The sequence below is a fragment of the Aspergillus brunneoviolaceus genome, assembly GCF_003184695.1.
Source record: "Aspergillus brunneoviolaceus CBS 621.78 unplaced genomic scaffold BO95scaffold_7, whole genome shotgun sequence".
In the NCBI taxonomy this organism is placed as follows: domain Eukaryota; kingdom Fungi; phylum Ascomycota; class Eurotiomycetes; order Eurotiales; family Aspergillaceae; genus Aspergillus; species Aspergillus brunneoviolaceus.
In genome coordinates this window covers 31,722-49,400 of record NW_020290737.1, presented here as the reverse complement: position 1 = coordinate 49,400, position 17,679 = coordinate 31,722, and the positions used below count along the sequence as shown (strand labels likewise).

The 17,679-nt window shown below is 54.8% G+C and overlaps 7 protein-coding genes and 1 non-coding gene across 8 annotated transcripts; 4 read left to right on the top strand and 4 right to left on the bottom strand.

Moving 5' to 3' along the window:
• Positions 1-444: 444 nt before the first annotated feature.
• Positions 445-2,864, bottom strand: BO95DRAFT_449911 (Zn(II)2Cys6 transcription factor; the record flags this gene model as incomplete). Its single annotated transcript, XM_025587976.1, has 8 exons — positions 445-632; positions 691-1,227; positions 1,277-1,536; positions 1,583-2,023; positions 2,077-2,409; positions 2,462-2,568; positions 2,619-2,679; positions 2,719-2,864. 8 exons carry the CDS (start codon positions 2,862-2,864, stop codon positions 445-447), a joined length of 2,073 nt encoding a protein of 690 aa, XP_025446247.1.
• A 1,427-nt stretch (positions 2,865-4,291) lies between these two features.
• On the bottom strand, positions 4,292-4,958 carry BO95DRAFT_438938 (uncharacterized protein). Its single transcript, XM_025585630.1, has one exon. The coding sequence runs from the start codon at positions 4,679-4,681 to the stop codon at positions 4,457-4,459; it is 225 nt and encodes a 74-aa protein (XP_025446246.1). The 5' UTR covers positions 4,682-4,958; the 3' UTR covers positions 4,292-4,456.
• A 638-nt stretch (positions 4,959-5,596) lies between these two features.
• On the top strand, positions 5,597-6,418 carry BO95DRAFT_438937 (GFA family protein). Its single transcript, XM_025585629.1, has 3 exons — positions 5,597-5,933; positions 5,989-6,197; positions 6,259-6,418. The coding sequence occupies exons 1-3, from the start codon at positions 5,813-5,815 to the stop codon at positions 6,337-6,339; spliced, it is 411 nt and encodes a 136-aa protein (XP_025446245.1). The 5' UTR covers positions 5,597-5,812; the 3' UTR covers positions 6,340-6,418.
• Positions 6,419-6,992: 574 nt separating this feature from the next.
• BO95DRAFT_405294 (putative NmrA-like family protein) lies at positions 6,993-8,221 on the top strand (the record flags this gene model as incomplete). The annotated part of the gene is made up of 3 exons (XM_025583991.1): positions 6,993-7,298; positions 7,398-7,492; positions 7,618-8,221. 3 exons carry the CDS (start codon positions 6,993-6,995, stop codon positions 8,219-8,221), a joined length of 1,005 nt encoding a protein of 334 aa, XP_025446244.1.
• A 264-nt stretch (positions 8,222-8,485) lies between these two features.
• On the bottom strand, positions 8,486-10,839 carry BO95DRAFT_504871 (putative MFS multidrug transporter; the record flags this gene model as incomplete). The annotated part of the gene is made up of 4 exons (XM_025591138.1): positions 10,378-10,839; positions 10,204-10,320; positions 10,085-10,138; positions 8,486-10,016 (listed from the first exon to the last, which is right to left on the bottom strand). Exons 1-4 carry the CDS (start codon positions 10,473-10,475, stop codon positions 8,486-8,488), a joined length of 1,800 nt encoding a protein of 599 aa, XP_025446243.1. The 5' UTR covers positions 10,476-10,839.
• Positions 10,840-10,996: 157 nt separating this feature from the next.
• On the top strand, positions 10,997-12,216 carry BO95DRAFT_438936 (SDR family oxidoreductase). Its single transcript, XM_025585628.1, has one exon. It carries the CDS (start codon positions 11,340-11,342, stop codon positions 12,138-12,140), a length of 801 nt encoding a protein of 266 aa, XP_025446242.1. The 5' UTR covers positions 10,997-11,339; the 3' UTR covers positions 12,141-12,216.
• A 181-nt stretch (positions 12,217-12,397) lies between these two features.
• BO95DRAFT_243821 (putative MFS sugar transporter) lies at positions 12,398-14,691 on the bottom strand. Its single transcript, XM_025581366.1, has 2 exons — positions 14,024-14,691; positions 12,398-13,966 (listed from the first exon to the last, which is right to left on the bottom strand). Exons 1-2 carry the CDS (start codon positions 14,226-14,228, stop codon positions 12,618-12,620), a joined length of 1,554 nt encoding a protein of 517 aa, XP_025446241.1. The 5' UTR covers positions 14,229-14,691; the 3' UTR covers positions 12,398-12,617.
• A 1,188-nt stretch (positions 14,692-15,879) lies between these two features.
• Positions 15,880-15,953, top strand: BO95DRAFT_t45. The gene has a single exon. It is a non-coding gene; the product is annotated as a tRNA-Ile (tRNA).
• The last annotated feature ends 1,726 nt before the right edge of the window (positions 15,954-17,679 follow it).

The window sequence follows — 17,679 nt, the reverse complement described above, 5'->3', positions numbered from 1 at the left end:
TATACTTGTGATTAGAAGGTCGATGTCCGATGCTTCGATTTCTGGCTCAAGTCGCGGGGAACGCAGTCTGTTACGGGTGGGCAGGGGTGCCATTCGGTAATCGTCGCCTACGCACGGAGGATGATAACAACAACCTGAACCTGGGCCAATTGGCTGGGCTCGCGATAACGACTTCAGGCTCATCTACACGTGGGTGGCCACTTCGGCCATAATGAAGGCGCATGGTGCTCGATATTAGCGTGCTGGGGTCGGAAGCAATGAGCTGCTGATCTGGTCGGCAAAATAATGTCCCTATGCTGTGGTATCGGTGGCGCAAGCTCGCTTGCAGGACGTTCATCTCTCCCGTCTTCGATCCCGCCCGCTTGGCATCTGTGGCGGCCTGCCTCTGAGACGGCATACACACGTGTGTATGGTAACGATGCTAGGTGCTCTGAGCGATCGGGTCTAGGCTATCGTCCCTGCGGCAGGCCAGGCTGACCCATATGGCTCGGTCGGTTGCAGGAGGCCGTCGTTGCTTAGTGCCCATTCAAAGTCTGCAAGGAACTGTTCGTCGAACAACACGGGATCATGTCGGTCCACAAGACCGCAGGGAGCATTGGACGGTCCGTTTATCTGGGTACTAGTAGAGTCGGCTGTTATCTCCGAGTCAGTGGGCAGGTTGCCAATAGAATCGCGGGGGAAGCGACACACCTCCTTCAGCCACAGTCGCTTGGGCTGCACTAGAAGGATAGAACTGTGGCTCAAATTCATCGCGCCACCACCAGATCGTATCGATAACAGGGCTGAGGACGAGGCGGCTGCGGATGCGGAGTGCGATGAATCCGGTCCCATCGGCTTTTCGGAAAACCTTGGAGCTGTTCCAGAGCTGGTTCATGACTATGGCGATTTTCGACGCAGTATCATGAACATCCACTGACATGTGTCTAGCCATGTTTATCGCACTGAAGAGGGCCTTCTTTCCTCTTGCAATGTCTAGATCAGTATCGTTGGAGCATTTGAGGATTCGCAGGAGCGCCGATGCCGGAAGAAGAAGCCCATAGGTCATCTGCATTGGAGCACTAGCAAGGTTGGCCATGTTTTGCCCAAGTTCCTGGATACAGTCGATAGTCCTACATGCCGTGGTCGCAAGTCGTGTGAGACAGCCAGATGTATATATGGTCTGATTCTTAAAAAGATGGAACATCTGGACGCACAAGCGACACATGGTTGTGTGAAATCGATCGTTCGCTGCCTAGCGTCAGTCTTGAGCCAGCATGTTAAGGTCTGAACATGTTACCTGAGTTTGCAAGGGCCTCGAGCTCGGTTGCCTGGCGCTCGAACGTGCGCAAGAGAATATCAAACGACTTTTCCTGCTCAGGTAACATGGTTCGAACCCCAAACTCCAATACGGCTGCGCTGCATCGGGCGATCAGCTCTAGGCATCTGAGTTCCAGTGCCAGAGATGGGGCAATTTTCTGAGATAAAACTTGTTGCTGACCCAGGTCTTGCTGCAAGTCTACCATTGACCGAGGGCATTGTCCTTTTGTTACGCACGCACTACCAATGATCAGAATTCCGTCTGGAGATCCGCGGAGTAGCTTACCGCTGATATACGATGACACAGCGTGCCCACAGCTCGGCCCGTCTGGCCATGTCTGCTTCCGATGGGGCAGGTATCTTCCTCTTGGCAAATTCATGACTCGACAAAGGGATGTGCAATCCGTTCTGCATTGCAATGTGCAGGAGCATGCCGCTGAGGGGAAACATCACATCTGTTTTATTGGTTTCCTTCGGAAAGGGCCAAGTCAGGACCAGCAACAGCCCTTGAATGGTGTGCCAAGCGGGAGCGGTCGACGTGACTGAGAGCAAGGCCATCTCGGTGATGCTTGGTGAGACGGCCATGAGCAGCGTGGGGTTCTCGGTGTATGATCTCGACGCAACACCGATTATGGCCCAGAAAAGGAAATTCGACTGGGCGTGGTAGGCATTCGGGGTGGTTTGAGGGTCTAAGATGAGCAAAAAGCTCGCGTAGTCTCGGAAGAACCTATTTTCAATCAGATTCGAGCATTACTATGCTATCGTGATTGGGCCACGTACAGCCGGAAAAGTTCGTCGATTTCAGACCCTGTTAGTTTGACAGTCTTCAAGGTGCGCGGCTCTGTAGGGTCGGACACTTCGGCTGGCACCACCTGCATTTGGGGATAGGACAAAGCCGGACTCATTTGAGGTGTGAGCTGGGAGTGATAAGGGTTTGAGGTGGTGTGTGGTTGAGGAGGAAGATTCAGGTGCCCTGCGGCCGGTGTGGAATGTACTCCCATCTCCGCCGCTGCTGTCAACATGGCGATGGGAGACTGCTGCAGCGATTCAGAACGGTCGCATCTCAACTTCCGGCGCAATTCGTCGGTTTCCTGTTCAAGCTCGGAGAGGCGTCTATACGAGCGGTAAGAGCTTGGTCGTTCTGTTTCAGCAACGAGCAACGTACTGGCGCTTGTGTTCTCTGCGAAATGGATCCGAGATGACGCAACGGGTTTTCATCCTGATGCAGCGGGAGCATGGAAGATCGGGGTTCATGTAAGCGTCACATTTTGCCTGTTGCAGAAGTATGAGCAGATCGCGTGGGAACGATGGAGCGACCATACCTTCTGTTGGCGACACTCGGTGCAAGCTTTTTTGGCCCGTCTGAGTGCGGGCCTGGGATTGCTGTTAGTGGAGCCAAAAGACTAGCTCAGACGTACTCACGAGCTTGATGGTGTTTCCATGACTGAAAAGACGGTCTGCTTCAGGCTGCAGAAGTTTCGCCGCGAGGTGGGATGATGGTGGTGTTGTGAACGTCGAGGATGTCGGCGGGCGAGGTTAGCCGGCGGAGCGTCCGGAGATAATGCCATGTCTAATCTCCGGGTCGTTGCAGCCCCTGAGGTATCAACCTGACGATATAACAATGAGTAGGTATTATGGGTACTACTGGCCGCTCGACCAAGTGTCGCATACGTCTAATACAAATAGGAAGGTAAGGCCGCGTGCTCTTTCTATTACCTCATATACTTGGATCGCCCCCTCCAGTCCGATCGCGAATCTAGACCATACCAGAATCAGAACCATGATCTCTAGTCACGGGTAAACTTACTGTAGCATCTATGAGGACATGCATAGTGTATGACATGGTCAATATTATATTATTCATGGATCGCGCAAGAGTAAGCAAATCATCGAGCATGGCAGCCAGATGCTATCCGGAACCGGAGATGTGAGGACTGAGGACCGGGACAGAAACTGTTTTGATTGGTTGAATGAGCCCGGTACCGGCTGTGACTGGTGCCTCAGGCCAGAGCCTGAATACTCATCCTATTAGTACGGGCCATCTATCAAGCTTGCGACAGCATGTAATAGAGGATACTTGAAGTATCAGGTATGGAAGCATGCTGAGATAGAACTCATGCTATTGACTACATGAAGGCTGAGTCCACAGTCACTGCTCATATAACAATGGGTCACTATATCCTATGTCCTCTGCATTATCGCAGTACCTTTCATAGATGAGGGAGGTTTTCGAGAGCCCGTACTCGTTGGCGCTACTCAGTATATGACACCACCAGTCATATTGGTTGACAAAGACAGTAGACCACCCATGATGTGTTCTGGCTAGACCCTAGATGGCAGTGATAATCTCACTCAGAGGTACCGACTCGACGACTATCAATCCTTCGAGCATTGGTCTCATAGAGCAACTGACCACAGAATAATCGGCCATAGCGTCTACCAAATCTTCAGTTCAACTCACCCTATAATTGGAGATCAGGACGCTTAAGGCATCCTGCTTCTTCCTGAAGCAGCACCTCCAACTCCTATCATTGACCCGCGATCAAATTCGATCTTCATCTTGTTGTAAGCAACTTCGCTTCTTACTAAAAAAGTCACACCTACAGTCACTGCATGGAGTCTTTTAGCTGAAGAATCCCAGCAGAGCTCGAGCAAACATGCAGAAACTGAATCAAACAAACAAAACTCTCTGTATAGGCTCCCTTCATGCTCATCTAACAACTTCACCAAATTATTCATCCCATCTCCCCAACCGAAACCCTCGAGCAAACGTCTTCAGCCCCAGCAAAGCCCCTCAAAGCCCTCGACCTGACGACATGGAGATAAGTATGGCCCCTACCTTTTCATCTCGGAAGCCATCTCCTCCGAGAAGACCGTACAACTATCACTTCTTTAAACCCCCCAATCCAAACCACAACCACCCACTCTTCCTACATTTATTTCTACAACCTTCCTCGACCTTCCTCATAGCCATCTTCATAGATTCCATCCTTAACCATCTCATCCTAACCATCTCATCCTCCACCGACCATCCTCGATCCCAACAACCCAAAACTCCACAACCAAAACCACAATACCATGAACCTCCCCACGTACCTCACGACATACCTCCCCATCCGGGTCACGATCCCTGCCTCCCTGTACCAAGCAGGCCGCCTCATCAACCGCCGCTACCCCTCTTGATTTCGCCGCCGCGTCCACCTGCACCTGCACCGCTCTCTCGCCCTCCTAACCTAAGGAATTCTCCTCCTGTACTACCATATCCACCTGAGTCCGTAGTTCGTATTTCGTAGTTCGTAGGTTTCCAAGCAGCAGACAAGCATCTGCATAACATAAACCCTACACTTGATTTGGCCCTATCAGATGAGCCTGGTCCCCTCCACATGACTCGGGAGTCGGGACCCTCTAGCCTAGACTGAAAGTGACGGCGGCTCAGTGACAGCAGCACCAGGAGTAGGGTATGGGGCGGGCTGGACCCATCTTGTTCAGGCACAGCGCCGCATCAGCGTTTTTCTTTTCTCCCGACATCGAGCCGAATTCTCGGTCCAGTCTGATAGCAAACGCATCTCCTCAGCCTGTTGCTAACAGCCGAGTACTCTGCGGACGTATTCCAGCTTCCAAATGCGCCGTGCAGCATTAAAGAAGGAAGGAGCCAATCAGCGACTGCAGCCACCTGCAGAGATCAATTTTCCTGTGCATCGGCCCTTGGCACCCCAGTATGCATTGCATAGCATTACAGTACACTGCACTGCACTGCATGGTCCCCAAAGTGGTACAGCCTGAGCGACCACATTGTTGCACGTTATCAAACTCGGCAACTGGTCAACCGCTCTACACCCGGTTTATGCAGCTTGCAGCTTGCAGCTCAACAAAGAGGCTGATATCCATGCCATGGACCCGCTGTAGATCCTTCCACCTCAGAATCCAATCATCGACGATCGGAGACCTGCCGAAACACGACAGAAAATAATCCAAATTCCAAATACTTGGGCGCGGAGAATGACAGCGGAGGATGAGAGGAGAGGGGGGATGGTTAGCGTGAAACCTTGACTCTTATCGCGGGGGCCACAACAGCTGCCAACCTGCGACCCATTGGCTGAGAGAGAGAGCTTTTCCTAACTAACTATGGAGCGTGACAAATCAGTGCATCAGTGCATCCGTGCAAGTGAGGCAGTGAGACCCAATTCGTATCATTCGTATCATTCGTATTTGGAATATTGATTTCTCCATACTGAGTAAGGTAAGAGTGGTCAATCCGGTTGAAAAAAGTTGCCAAGTGACGCAAGTGAAACCCCCCCCCCCCAACTAAAGTTATCGCAACCCCGCCATGTCGTCAATGAGTTGATCTGCCGAGAACAACAAAACACGAAGAGCTGCGAACTGCGAGCTGCCTACCTTATAAATACTCCACGACCTCGCAGACCCCAAAGGTCCTCATTGAGAACCTTGCTCGCCAACTCTTGTCTTTGTCGCAATCTGATCTAATCACCAATCATCACCAATCACAGCCCTCAAAATGCCTTTGACCGGTCACTGTCTGTGCAAAGCCGTCACCTACACCATCGAGGTGGAGGAGCCCGCCCTGGTCGGGTACGACCACTGCGACGATTGCCAGCGTCAGAGCGGTTCCACCTACTGTACGGTTTGCTTTTCGTGATTCAACCGAGTGCATATTGATGCTAATTTCGATAGCGCTGGTCGCGGTGGTTCCCAAGGACAAGCTCACGATCAACGGGCCGACCAAGAGCTGGGCGGGGTTGGGGTCGTCGGGTAAGGCGGTGCACCGCATCTTCTGCTCCGAGTGCGGCTCGCCCATCGCCCATGACCCGGACGCCGCCCCGGAGATCATCGCCATCAAGGCGGGCACGCTGGACACGGAGATCAAGAAGACGCTGAAGCCGGTATGTTCATGGCACCTATCATTGTTGGTTGGGTGGGTGGGTGGTGGTCTGACGTAAGCAGGACACGGAGATCTGGACGGTCAGCAAGCTGCCCTTCTGCCAGGAGCACTTGGCCAAGCCGTTCAAGCACATGCCGGAGTAATGGATCGGTGCATGACACCTGACGATGATGAGAAAAGTGAATAGCCTTGTTTACTTAATTTGATGAATGGATATGTCACTAGAATGGCCGGTGGTCTCGTTGTATTGTAGCTATGCCCGTCACAGCCAATGGTAGTTGTAGTAAGGAACAGGCACATCCTCCACAGCTCAGGTATGCTGACATTTCGAACGATAGTCATTATGCAACTGGCACAATTTTCCGCTGAAATCAGGCAGGCTGGCATCCCATCGCGAGAGTCACCCCAAACTCTCTAGATCAAGATGTTCGTGCACTCAGAACAACAGGTATCTCATCCATCCCGCACCACCACCAAGCTCATGCGGTAGCTCTATAACCTCACCGAATCAGCCTGCAACATCTCTACCTGCAACATGCCGAATCTACTCGCCAATCAAGACCGCAATCTTCCACAACTTCCTAAATTTTGTCTTCAGTCTGTCTCACCATCATGCGACCGCAAGCCACACCGCGTCAGCACGGCTGACCAATCCGTCTGATTTATCAGCCATCCGCAAAATTTAATCTAATCTAATCAGCTATATAGATAACCCTTACCAGCATCACCAACAACTGCCATTAATCAGATCATCAACCCCATCCTCACCTCCTAATCATTCTCATCACCCCGAAAAATGGTCCAATACCTCCTCACCGGCGTAACCGGCGGCCTGGGCGCGCACGTGCTCGAGTACTTCCTCGCGCACGTCGAGCCCTCGACCTACGCGGTCGCCTCCTCCAACCCCGCCAAAGCGGACGAATTCACGCGCCAGGGCCTCGCCTTCCGGGTCGTCAACTACGACGACCCGAGCACGCTGGACGCCGCCTTCCAGGAGGTGGAGAACCTGTTCTTCGTCAGCTCCAACACCTTCGACAACGAGCGGCGCCGGAGGCAGCATCAGGATGTGGTGGACGCCGCGAAGCGGGCGGGGGTGAAGCATGTAGAGTACCCCTCCTCTCTCCACCTGGCCTTCTCTTGGGGAGATACCACCCCCTCCGGCCCCCCAACCCACAACGAGGCACTAACACCAGGAAAATAGATATGGTACACCTCCCTCGCCTTCGGCGGCCACACCTCGACCTCGCAGGTCGCCGTCCAGCAGGCGCATTACATGACCGAGGAGATGCTGCGCGTGTATGCTCCCTATCCCTTGCCCATTGCCCGTTGCCCATTGCCCGTTGCCCATTGCCCCCTTGCCCCTTGTTATTTACCTAGCCCTATCCCAAACTCCGTCCACCACCCAGTCTAATGCAATCCAGCTCCGGAGTCCCCTACACCTCCATCCGCGAAGGCCTATACACCGAAGCCTTCCCCCTCTACTTCAACTGGTACCCCAGCACGCAAACCATCATCCTCCCCCAGCCCCCAACATTTACCACACAATCCGACCCGAATCCAGCAGAACTAGCCCACACCCAACGAATCACCTTCACCTCGCGCGAGGAACTCGGCCACGCCACCGCGCGCCTCCTCCTGCGGGGCGGGGCCGCCTACCGCGACCAGATCGTCGTGCTCAGTGCCAGGGAGACGCTGTCCTTCCAGCAGATTGTGGACCTGATCAATGCCCACCACTGCCAGGACGGTAAGGAAGTCGGGGTGGAGTTTGTTCCGGCCGCCGAATACGTGGCCCGGAATGCGGCGGATGATGAGGGCGGCAAGGCGGCGGGGTTCTTTGAGGCGATGGTCTCGTGGCATGAGGGCATTGCGAAGGGGGAGGCGGTGGTGGATTCGGATGGGTTGATGGCCGAGGTGTTGGGGAGGGAGCCGACGCGGGCGTCGGTCAGGATTGAGGAGTTGTTGAGGGGTGCCAGAGGGGAGGGGGGGCACGGCGGGGGGTATGTTTGGCATCAGAATTATGCGTAGGCTTTCTACTCTGTTCCGGTCATAGGGTTGGATAGGGGAGGCGGAGGTATTCAGGTGGTGAGGCTGTGATTAGGCAATATGTCTATTGCGCAGGGGTCTAGTCTGTCCACGTAATATACTGTACATGCAGATTAAATACCACCGACCGACCTCGAAGAAACTATACAACTGAACCCAGACTTTTGCCCAACCCAATCCAACCCAGAGATCCAAACCCATGCCAATCCATGCTATCCCATATAGTTACAAACACACAAGCAAAAATCAAGCCCTCGACCCCTCCCCAAGAACCTCCTCCTCCCCCCACTGCCCACTCTCCGTCCTCCCCCTCCGCATCCTCTCCCTCCTGACATCATGCTGCGGAAACCCCGTATGCCGCGTCTCATTCATCGTGACCACCCTCTCTCTGCCCCCTTCCCCCTCAACATCTTGCTCTTCCTTCTCAAACTCCACCTCCTCGTCGGCCCCGAACGTCGACTCGCGCATGAACGGACTCCGTCTCCGGATCTCCGGCCCCTTGAGGATCAGCACCACCGGCACAACCGACAACGCCAGCCCAATGAACCCCAACAACGACCCGGCCCACCCGAACCCCAAGGTCTCGAACAACTCATAGCTCGCCAGCGGCAAGAACGCGCCGAAGGTATTCCGCCCCAGACTGGCCGCACTCAGCGCCGAGGCCGCGTACTTCTCATACGCATCCGTCAGGTAATTCACCACGGCCATGTAGATCGAATAGATCCCCAGTCCCGCCGCCGCGATGCCGCACGTGGGCACGATCCAATGCACGAAGGGGAAGCTCGCCCACCCGTACCAGAACAGCCCGCCCGCGAACAGCAGGCTGCCGATCACAGAGGTATACAGCCGGGCTTCCGGGATGGGGCGGCCGGGGATCTCCTTGTTGCGCTTCGCCGACCTGAGGTACAACATGTCCTGGAGCGGGTTGATGGCGGTGCCGATCACGGCGCCCACCGAGATGGCCAGCTGGATGAGGCCCGTGGCCAGCGTGCCCCACCCGTAGTTGGTGGAGTAGGTCTGCACCACCGAGCTGAAGAACAGGTACAGAATGCCCCAGGCGAAGCTGATCCACAATGTAAAAAAGATGACGACCGGCTCGGTGAGCAGCATGCGCGTCGGCCGCTCGAAGGAGATCTGCAGCAGCCGCCACACGCTCGTGTTGTCCAGCTCCGCCTCCGCGTAGATCGGGCGCCCCGTCTCCTTGCGGAGCTTCTTGGCCCGCCGTTTGAGGATCACGTCCGCGCGGGTCTCGTGGAGGATGAACCAGAAGATCGGGAGGAGGCCGGTGAGGTAGATGATTTGGATGTAGAAGATCCATCGCCAAGGATCATCCTTGTGGATCTGCACGATCGCCGACCCGATGAACGGCCCCAGCGCAATGCCGATGACACTGGTCAGCCCGAACAGCGACATGGGCAGGCTGCGCGCCCGGTCCCCGTACCAGACGTCGCTGATACTGCCGCCCACGATGTTGATCGAGACCGAGGAGGCCCCGCCGCCGAAGAACCGCGTCACCACCAGCGTCGCGAAGTTCTGCGCGAACGCCGACGGGAACAGCGAGATGATCAGGATGATGTACGCCACGAAGTAGCCGGGCATCCGGCCGGAGGACTCGGTCAGCGGCACGAAAATCAGCGGCCAGAACGCGGCCCCCATATTCCACGAGCACGTCGCCCAGTACAGGTTGGGGAACGGGGTGTTCTGCACGTGGAAGCGCGACTCCATGTAGTCGTTGCCGGAGCCGTAGGAGCCGGCGGGGATACCGGTGAGGATGGAGCTGCGCAGGAGATTGTGTTAGGGTTGGTCTGAGTGGGAGGAAGGGCTATAAGGAGGGGGGGGGCTTACATGAAGCACACCGTGACTGTCAAAACCCATTTATACGCTGGACTCCAATTGAACCTATCCGCACCTGTCAGTCCGTCGCTTGTCCTTCGCCTATCCTGCACTCCCCCGATTGAACGTACGGATTGTCCGGATCATCCTTGCCATTCCAGGTGTGAATCTCCAGATCCTCCTTGTCGCGCAACTCATTGCGACTGACCACCCCGACATGGCGATCGCGATGGAAGAACGATCGCACCCTGTGACCTTCGATCAGTCCCCAATGCCCGGAGAATCCCACACGCTGTCAGACTTACCGCCCGAAAAACGAGTCATCGAAATCATTGGTATGCGCCGTACTGGCCCGCCGCATGGACGGGCGTCTATCCTCAGGAACAACACTAGCAGCACTCATAGTGAGGCAGCAGCAGCAGCAGCAACAGCAACAGCAAAGGCTAAATTCTACACGCAGTAGCAGAAATTTCTTCCTTTGTCCCTCCCCATTTTGTTATATACTTCCCACCCTTTCCCACAAATCGGACCCTGGTTCGGCAGCCCGGTGAAGGTCGGATGTCAAGGGATCGTTGTCGTCATGAACCTGCATCCGGGCCGAGTGGAGAATGCCGACCAATGCCGATAGAGCGGGCTTGTGTGCATTGATTATGAAATCCAGCACATGACAGAACAAAAGCCAGTAACGGAATTTCCTCCAAAAGAAAAGAAGTGAAAAAATGGGTGGACTGGGTCTGGTGGAAGTGGAAGTGGAGTTGGAACCAGACGTGCAATTCAGCCGGTTTGAGGGTTTGAGGGTTTTCAGGGTTAGTTGGGCGATGACATCATGGGAGGGGAAAAAGGCAGGAATCGATGACTTCATCCCCCGCTTTTCCCGCCAAGTTTGACCCTAAGCTGTTGCTTCCCCCTCTCTTTCTGTTTCGCTCTCTCGCTCTAGAACAGACACTAGGCCCTAGTGGACTCTGTGACATCGTATATGCAACATGCAGGTAAGCAGGTAAAGAAAAAAAAAAGTACCACGTACCACACGAGGGAGGGAGCAAGCTACGTACACGTACGTACGTACCTCTGCAGGGATCCATGCCCCTCCACTGCCCCTCCAACCCCTCACCCCTTCTCTCGTATTTATATCCCCTCCTTTTCCCCTGTTGCTCTTTTCCCAGAATCATTCAATCCAACTCTTCCAAACTCAATTCCATCCATCCATCCATCCAAACACACACTCTCTCACTTTCTTACCTAAATCAACCCAACCAACACCACCAAAATGCCCATCCCCGTCCCCAGCGCCAACAGCCTCCAGGACCTCTTCAGCCTCAAGGGCAAGGTCGTGATTATCACGGGCGCCTCCGGCCCGCGCGGCATGGGCATTGAGGCCGCGCGCGGCTGCGCCGAGATGGGCGCCGACGTCGCCATCACCTACGCCTCGCGGCCGGAGGGCGGCGAGAAGAACGCGGCCGAGCTCTCCAAGACCTACGGCGTCAAGGCCAAGGCCTACAAGTGCGACGTCGGCAACTACGACAGCGTGCAGAAGCTCGTGGACGACGTGATCAAGGACTTCGGCAAGGTCGACGCCTTCATCGCCAACGCCGGCCGCACCGCCAACAGCGGCATCCTCGACGGCTCCGTCCAGGACTGGGAGGAGGTCATCCAGACCGACCTCAACGGCACCTTCCACTGCGCCAAGGCGATCGGCCCCCACTTCAAGAAGCAGGGCAAGGGCAGCTTCGTGATCACCTCCAGCATGTCCGGCCACATCGCCAACTTCCCCCAGGAGCAGACCTCCTACAACGTCGCCAAGGCCGGCTGCATCCACATGGCCAAGTCGCTGGCCAACGAGTGGCGCGACTTCGCCCGCGTCAACAGCATCTCCCCCGGCTACATCGACACCGGTCTCTCCGACTTCGTCGACAAGAAGGTCCAGGATCTGTGGATGTCCATGATCCCCATGGGCCGCAACGGTGATGCCAAGGAGCTGAAGGGTGCCTATGTCTACCTCGTCAGCGATGCGAGCTCGTACACGACTGGTGCTGATTTGTTGATCGACGGTGGTTACTGCGTGCGGTAAATGTATCCCTGGAGGATATAATAGAGATACCTACCTAGCTTTTTTGATGAGGTTATAATGATAATGTCAGGAACGTTTCATGATACTTTTGTTCTTGTTTTTGTTTTTGTTCTTGCAAGTAAAGATCGAACTTGGGGTGAATGGACGTACTCCTGTTCTCCTCAGACCACGGCTCATCACTGGGGGCCAATGTTCACAGGGACGAGATAGATTGTAGACATCTCATTGGCGACTTCAGCTTCAGGGTGTTGTTTCCGGTCTGTTCCGCCCGTGCTCCACTTTCTCTTTAGTGCGACAATCCTCGTTAAAGATATCGTTCATCCTTCGAGTTCGTATCGAAGAACGCCTCTTTTCGGGTCGTTCGGTATATTGAACCAATTATGCATGGCCAAGTCACTGTCCTCGGGCTATAGGTAGATACATCACGAACATTTCGCGTAGACAGGTACGACAAGGTCCTCCAGTTGAAACGCCTCGTCACATTTTTCCTTTACCATTACCATTCTCCCCCCCGGATTCCGTCTCGGTCTCATCGACCACATCCGCCACGTGCAGCATGCGCGGCAAAGTGCGCGCCAGGCGCGGTGGGTCCAGCACACTCTTCGACTGCATGAAAATCTCGTCGATCTCTTCCAGCGACCGCCCGTTGGTCTCCGGGAAGAAGAAATACACCGTCGGCACGATCGCCGCATTCAGCACGGCAAAGATGATGTAGTACCGCCACGAGACGGTGTCGAAGCCCACTGGTGTCACCTCGGCTAATAAGAAATTGAAGGTCCACACCGCCGCCGTCGACACCGCGCTGATAGCGGCCCGCAGCTGCAGCGGCGCCACCTCCGTCGCGTACAAGAACGTGAGGCCGGAGTAGCCCACGGTAAAGATGAACTCGAAAACAAAGAGGAAGATCACGGCTACAACCAGCGCCGCCGTGTTGTCCGGCAGCGATGTCGTGCCCGCCAGGATCGCCATTGATACCGACATCCCCGCCGCGCTCCACAGCATCAGCACCCGACGGCCCAGCCGGTCGATTGTGAAGAAGGCCAGGAAACCCCCTAGCGGCTGCGTCAGGCACATGGCGGCGGCTAGGACACGTGACTGTAGCGCGTCTAGCCCTAGATATTGCTCAAAGATGGTTGTAGCGTAAAAAGTAATCAAGTTGATGCCACACATTTGCTGGAAAATCTGGCCTGTAGCCGCCAGAGCCGCGCGATGGAACAGGCGCTGTTCCCCCATGCTCAGGAGATCCTTCCAAGAGCCGGAACCCGTTAGCGCCAGCGACCGTTCGATATCGCGCACGGCCAGCGTGATCGCGGCATCCTCGGGGTCGGCGTCTGCTAGCGCGGCCAGGATCTCGCTAGCTTCCTTGGGACGGCCGCGCTTGAGCAGCCACCGGGGTGACTCGGGCATCACCATCACAAACGCCATGACCATCAACGACAACACCACCTGGAGAGCCAGCGGGAACCGCCAGGACACCGAGCTCCCCGTCACGAAGTAGAAGCCGAAGTCGATCCATAGCGAGATGGTGATCCCCGCGCCGATGAAGATACCATCCGTTACCACGTGGGCGCCTCGTTTGCTGGGTCGGGAGATTTCAGCCTGCCACACCGGGACCGTGGCAACATAGCCGCCAGTGCCCAGTCCCAACACCAGTCGAGCGACGATGAACTGGGCCAAGCCAAAAGAAGTCGCCATGAGAATAGCCCCGATCATGGACACGGCGGATGCGAGGAAGATGACCCGCCGGCGACCCAGGAGGTCGCCCAGGTAGATGCATGACAGTGAGCCGAAAATACCACCGACGGTATAGAGGGCGACGACCGTGCCTGTGAACGGTCAGATTCCATTTCGAATACTGTGGGGAATTGGACGAGGGAAAATACCCTGGATAGTTGAATTATAGTTCTGCTGCGCGCCCGTCGTGGTGAGCGTGTTCATCTGCGGAAAGGTTTTGACGAACGACTCGAGGGTGAGCAAGCCGCCGGTGACGGCCTGGTTATAGCCATAGCACACGAATGCCGGACAGACAACGAGCCACATGACGGCACGTTCCAATTGCGAGCCTCGCAGGCCAAAGTAGGGCGACATGCTGGCACGTTGTATAGATGGGACCCGAAACAGCGAGGGAGCATCTGAAGAAGAATTATGTGTGACAATCACAACAGTCGGCCAGGATCCTGTCCGGCACGTCACAATGACTGTCAAATCGACTTAAACTAAGCCATTGGAAACCCTTTTTTGTATAGATCCAGCTTGATCACTTTATAGAAAACCCTCCGATGTTCGCTGGTGGAGGGCCGGTCATCGCCGGTGGCCGTGGCAAGGCCCGCCGCATTGACCAGGTTTCCCCGGATTTCAGTTTCTTGGAAAAGGCACGGCGTGAGTCGCCAGGACGGAAGAGGGAAGGACGCGAAAGAATGTAAGCGAGGCCCCGGGGCGACGCCTCCCTCTTTTCCCCACTGGATACTACAGGCGATCGTCAATGGCAGTCCCCACTAGCCGGGATGGCTTCCATCGGACCCGGCCGATGGGGGGCAATGGACCTCGGGCCAGGGCCAACCCAGCCAGCAACGAGGAGGTGTGTGCAACTGCGATGCTACCTCACTCTCTTATTTGACCTTTCAGAACGGTATGAGAGGGGGTTGAGGGGTTTCTTCAACGTTTGTTTGGGTGGGATGTATTTCCATCCCTGGCCAGGGTAAAGTCACATGTGGCAGCAGATCAGCCATCATGAAAAGTAAACACGAGAGCTCCCCTCGTGGCGGCAGCGCGTTGGCTCCGCTTATGAGGCTGTTTTCGAAAGGATGTTCTTGTCATGCCATCGCGTTCAAGGGGAGATAAGACTTCCTGTGTGGCCGAAATGGCGGGCAGGCAGTTTCGTTGAAACTATCGGCCTTGGTCAGCGATTCTTGTAACCGGGACATTAATGGGCAAGGTAGATAAGATATAAGATAATGAGAGAAGCATTGACAAGAGGAATATCACCTCTTTACTGGGGAGTCGGCAATTATCTATCAGGTTAAATGCGTGGTGGGACCCCGTTTGTCGTGAGTATGACACATCGTGGTGACTGTAGCGATCCAGCCTGGGCCGGAAGTCCGGGACATTTGCAGTGCAGATCGGCTGGAGCGCTGTGGACTTGGGCTATTCTCCGTTACTGGCGGACGCTGTATAGCCTGCGTAGCAGATGTAGTGTACGTTTGACTATTTATGGCTGCTGCTCGTGGCTCTGGGTGTGGACATGGTCTGTCAGATGAGGATAGGATGGAAGAGTGTCGGGGAAGCTTGGAGAAGCCGGGGAGAAGGGCCCGGGGAGGATATTGCAACCACATTATGATCATGTGACTGCGCAAGTAGCACCAGTAGTGGCGATTCCAACTACTCCCAGTGAGGACTTTTTGTACTCTGTACTGGGGATTTCTATGCTCGGGCTTGGCCAGTTCAATCTTACAGGGTGCGAATTGAGACGATCCGCCAGTATATATTTGCTCACCCACATCCGCCACAGTGCATGATATCAGATATTGATGATACAGCACACCATGGATGTAAATTTCACTGTCGGAAGCTCATTTGCCTGCAACATAAAATCTCGATAAACTGACTACTCTTTAGCCAACAACTCTCGATCTAGGTACGCACATACTGGTGTGCTGCTCACAACCTACCATGAACCATTGGCTGCAAGGGTTTAACAACAGGATATATTGACAACAGGAAAAGCTCAATACATTAATTGGGTCCCATAGCTCAGTTGGTTAGAGCGTAACGCTAATAACGTTAAAGTCGAGGGTTCGAGCCCCTCTGGGACCATTTCTTTTTGCTCTTTCATGTTCTTGCTCTTTTTATTGGCGGTGGACAGGAATATCTGAAAATCCGAGTATCTTATCATCACCGATATCACCGGCGGCGCATATTTGGTCGCAGAGCTAGGGTATGGAATAAGAGACGGACTGAATGAAGGCTTCCAGTGGGTCTTGAAGCGGGGTTGCCTTTCGTCTATCCTCAATGCCACGGCGGACACCCTAAGACCCTTCCAAGAAACTGGACAGGGCCAGTCTAGAAATTGCATCGAAGTCAATTCTCAACAACCTAAATCCAACAACAGATTTGCACATACATCTAGCACATCACTTGACCTTTGTCTTGCTAACCACCCTCCCATCCGCAACCCCAACAGTCACCTCCACCTTGCCCTTGAGCGGATCGACTGCCTCTAACCGCACCACCGAGCCCTCATCATCCCCACCGCCATCCACCACTCCAATCTTAGCCACCACCGCGCCAACAAATTGCCGGTCCTCCTCTTCCTCCAGAAAGCGGGTATCCGGCCTCCAGATTTCGGCTGCATACCGCTCCGCCAACTTCTCGATCTGTTCCTCCTTCCAACCGACCGGATATCTTGCCAGCTCGTAAAGTAGTTCCCACCGATCCCGATGCGGCTGCGTTACCGGGGTAAACTTATATGTATAGATGGAGGTCCAATCCCACCATTGTTGCTGTTGAATATACGTGCCGTCAATTACAGCACCAGCACCATCAGCATGGCTATCCGACATCTCTAACTCACAAGCCCGCTTTGCATCTTCCTCGCACAGGCAGCGCAGCACCACCGGAAAAGCATGGTATGCTTCAGCAGCTCGAGCAGGCGGACCCTGCCCATCGTCATAGACGACCTGGTCGTCTACAGCGGCCCGCTGTGCTGGACCCGGTTTGTACATGGCCAGTTTCTCCATATGGGCCCGGCGACTGAGCTCGGCGGAGTGCAGGGCATGATCGAGGACAGTAAAGCCACGAGGCTTGCTTGGATCAAGGTCATTCAGGCGCGACCGCAAGCCCAAAGAAAGAAGCAGCGTGGTAGTCCGGACCTTGCCGCGGACCACGGCGGCTATGAGACTGTGTACTGCCCCCTGATTGGGGAGGAAGAGTTTCTGGTAAGTCTCATGAATGTCCCCGGTGCCTTTCGCCTTACTCTCTGTGGCGGATCTGCCAGAACAGATATATTGCAGGACAGCGGTGATCAGGTCGTAAGTGTCTTTATCGTGAAGAATGGCATTGTTGGCGATGGCGAAAAAGATATCTTTACCTTGATCCGTAAAAAGCGTTGGTGAGGCACCTTTGTGTAACAGGAAGAGACCACGCCTAGCTGGGTCGTCTTTGGTCTCGAATGCGATCGACAAAGGAGTGGCATCCCGGCGGGTCTGCGCGTTGAGGTCTGCTGGAGGGTCGTGCTCAAGCAGGATCTCGCACGCCTGTTCGAATTCGTCCTCGGGGTGATATGTTGTTGATAGGGAATGCAGGGACGTGTCGTTTTCAAATTTGTTCCGGATGTCTATATCGGGCATGGCAGTGACAATCCGTCGGAGGGTAGGAGTGTATGAGCGTGGATAGTCTAGTCGGGGACCCACGATCGACGCCCACGAGTGAAGTACTACGCTTCCTGTCAGTTCATGCGACAAGCGACAAAGGAGCTGCCCCGGGACATACCAGTGTCTCCAGCTGACAAGATTGATTGCTGAAGGTCTGCACCCGCTTCAAG

What these genes read in the sequence shown, in the direction of transcription:
- BO95DRAFT_243821 (XM_025581366.1), bottom strand. Translation starts at nt 14,228, where the DNA reads ATGTCGCCCTACTTTGGCCTGCGAGGCTCGCAATTGGAACGTGCCGTC. An exon ending in CTATAATTCAACTATCCAGG is followed by an intron (nt 13,967 to 14,023) that starts GTATTTTCCCTC and finishes GACCGTTCACAG; the next exon opens with GCACGGTCGTCGCCCTCTAT.
- BO95DRAFT_438937 (XM_025585629.1), top strand. Translation starts at nt 5,813, where the DNA reads ATGCCTTTGACCGGTCACTGTCTGTGCAAAGCCGTCACCTACACCATC. An exon ending in TCAGAGCGGTTCCACCTACT is followed by an intron (nt 5,934 to 5,988) that starts GTACGGTTTGCT and finishes TAATTTCGATAG; the next exon opens with CGCTGGTCGCGGTGGTTCCC. An exon ending in TCAAGAAGACGCTGAAGCCG is followed by an intron (nt 6,198 to 6,258) that starts GTATGTTCATGG and finishes TGACGTAAGCAG; the next exon opens with GACACGGAGATCTGGACGGT.
- BO95DRAFT_438938 (XM_025585630.1), bottom strand. Translation starts at nt 4,681, where the DNA reads ATGTGGAGGGGACCAGGCTCATCTGATAGGGCCAAATCAAGTGTAGGG.
- BO95DRAFT_438936 (XM_025585628.1), top strand. Translation starts at nt 11,340, where the DNA reads ATGCCCATCCCCGTCCCCAGCGCCAACAGCCTCCAGGACCTCTTCAGC.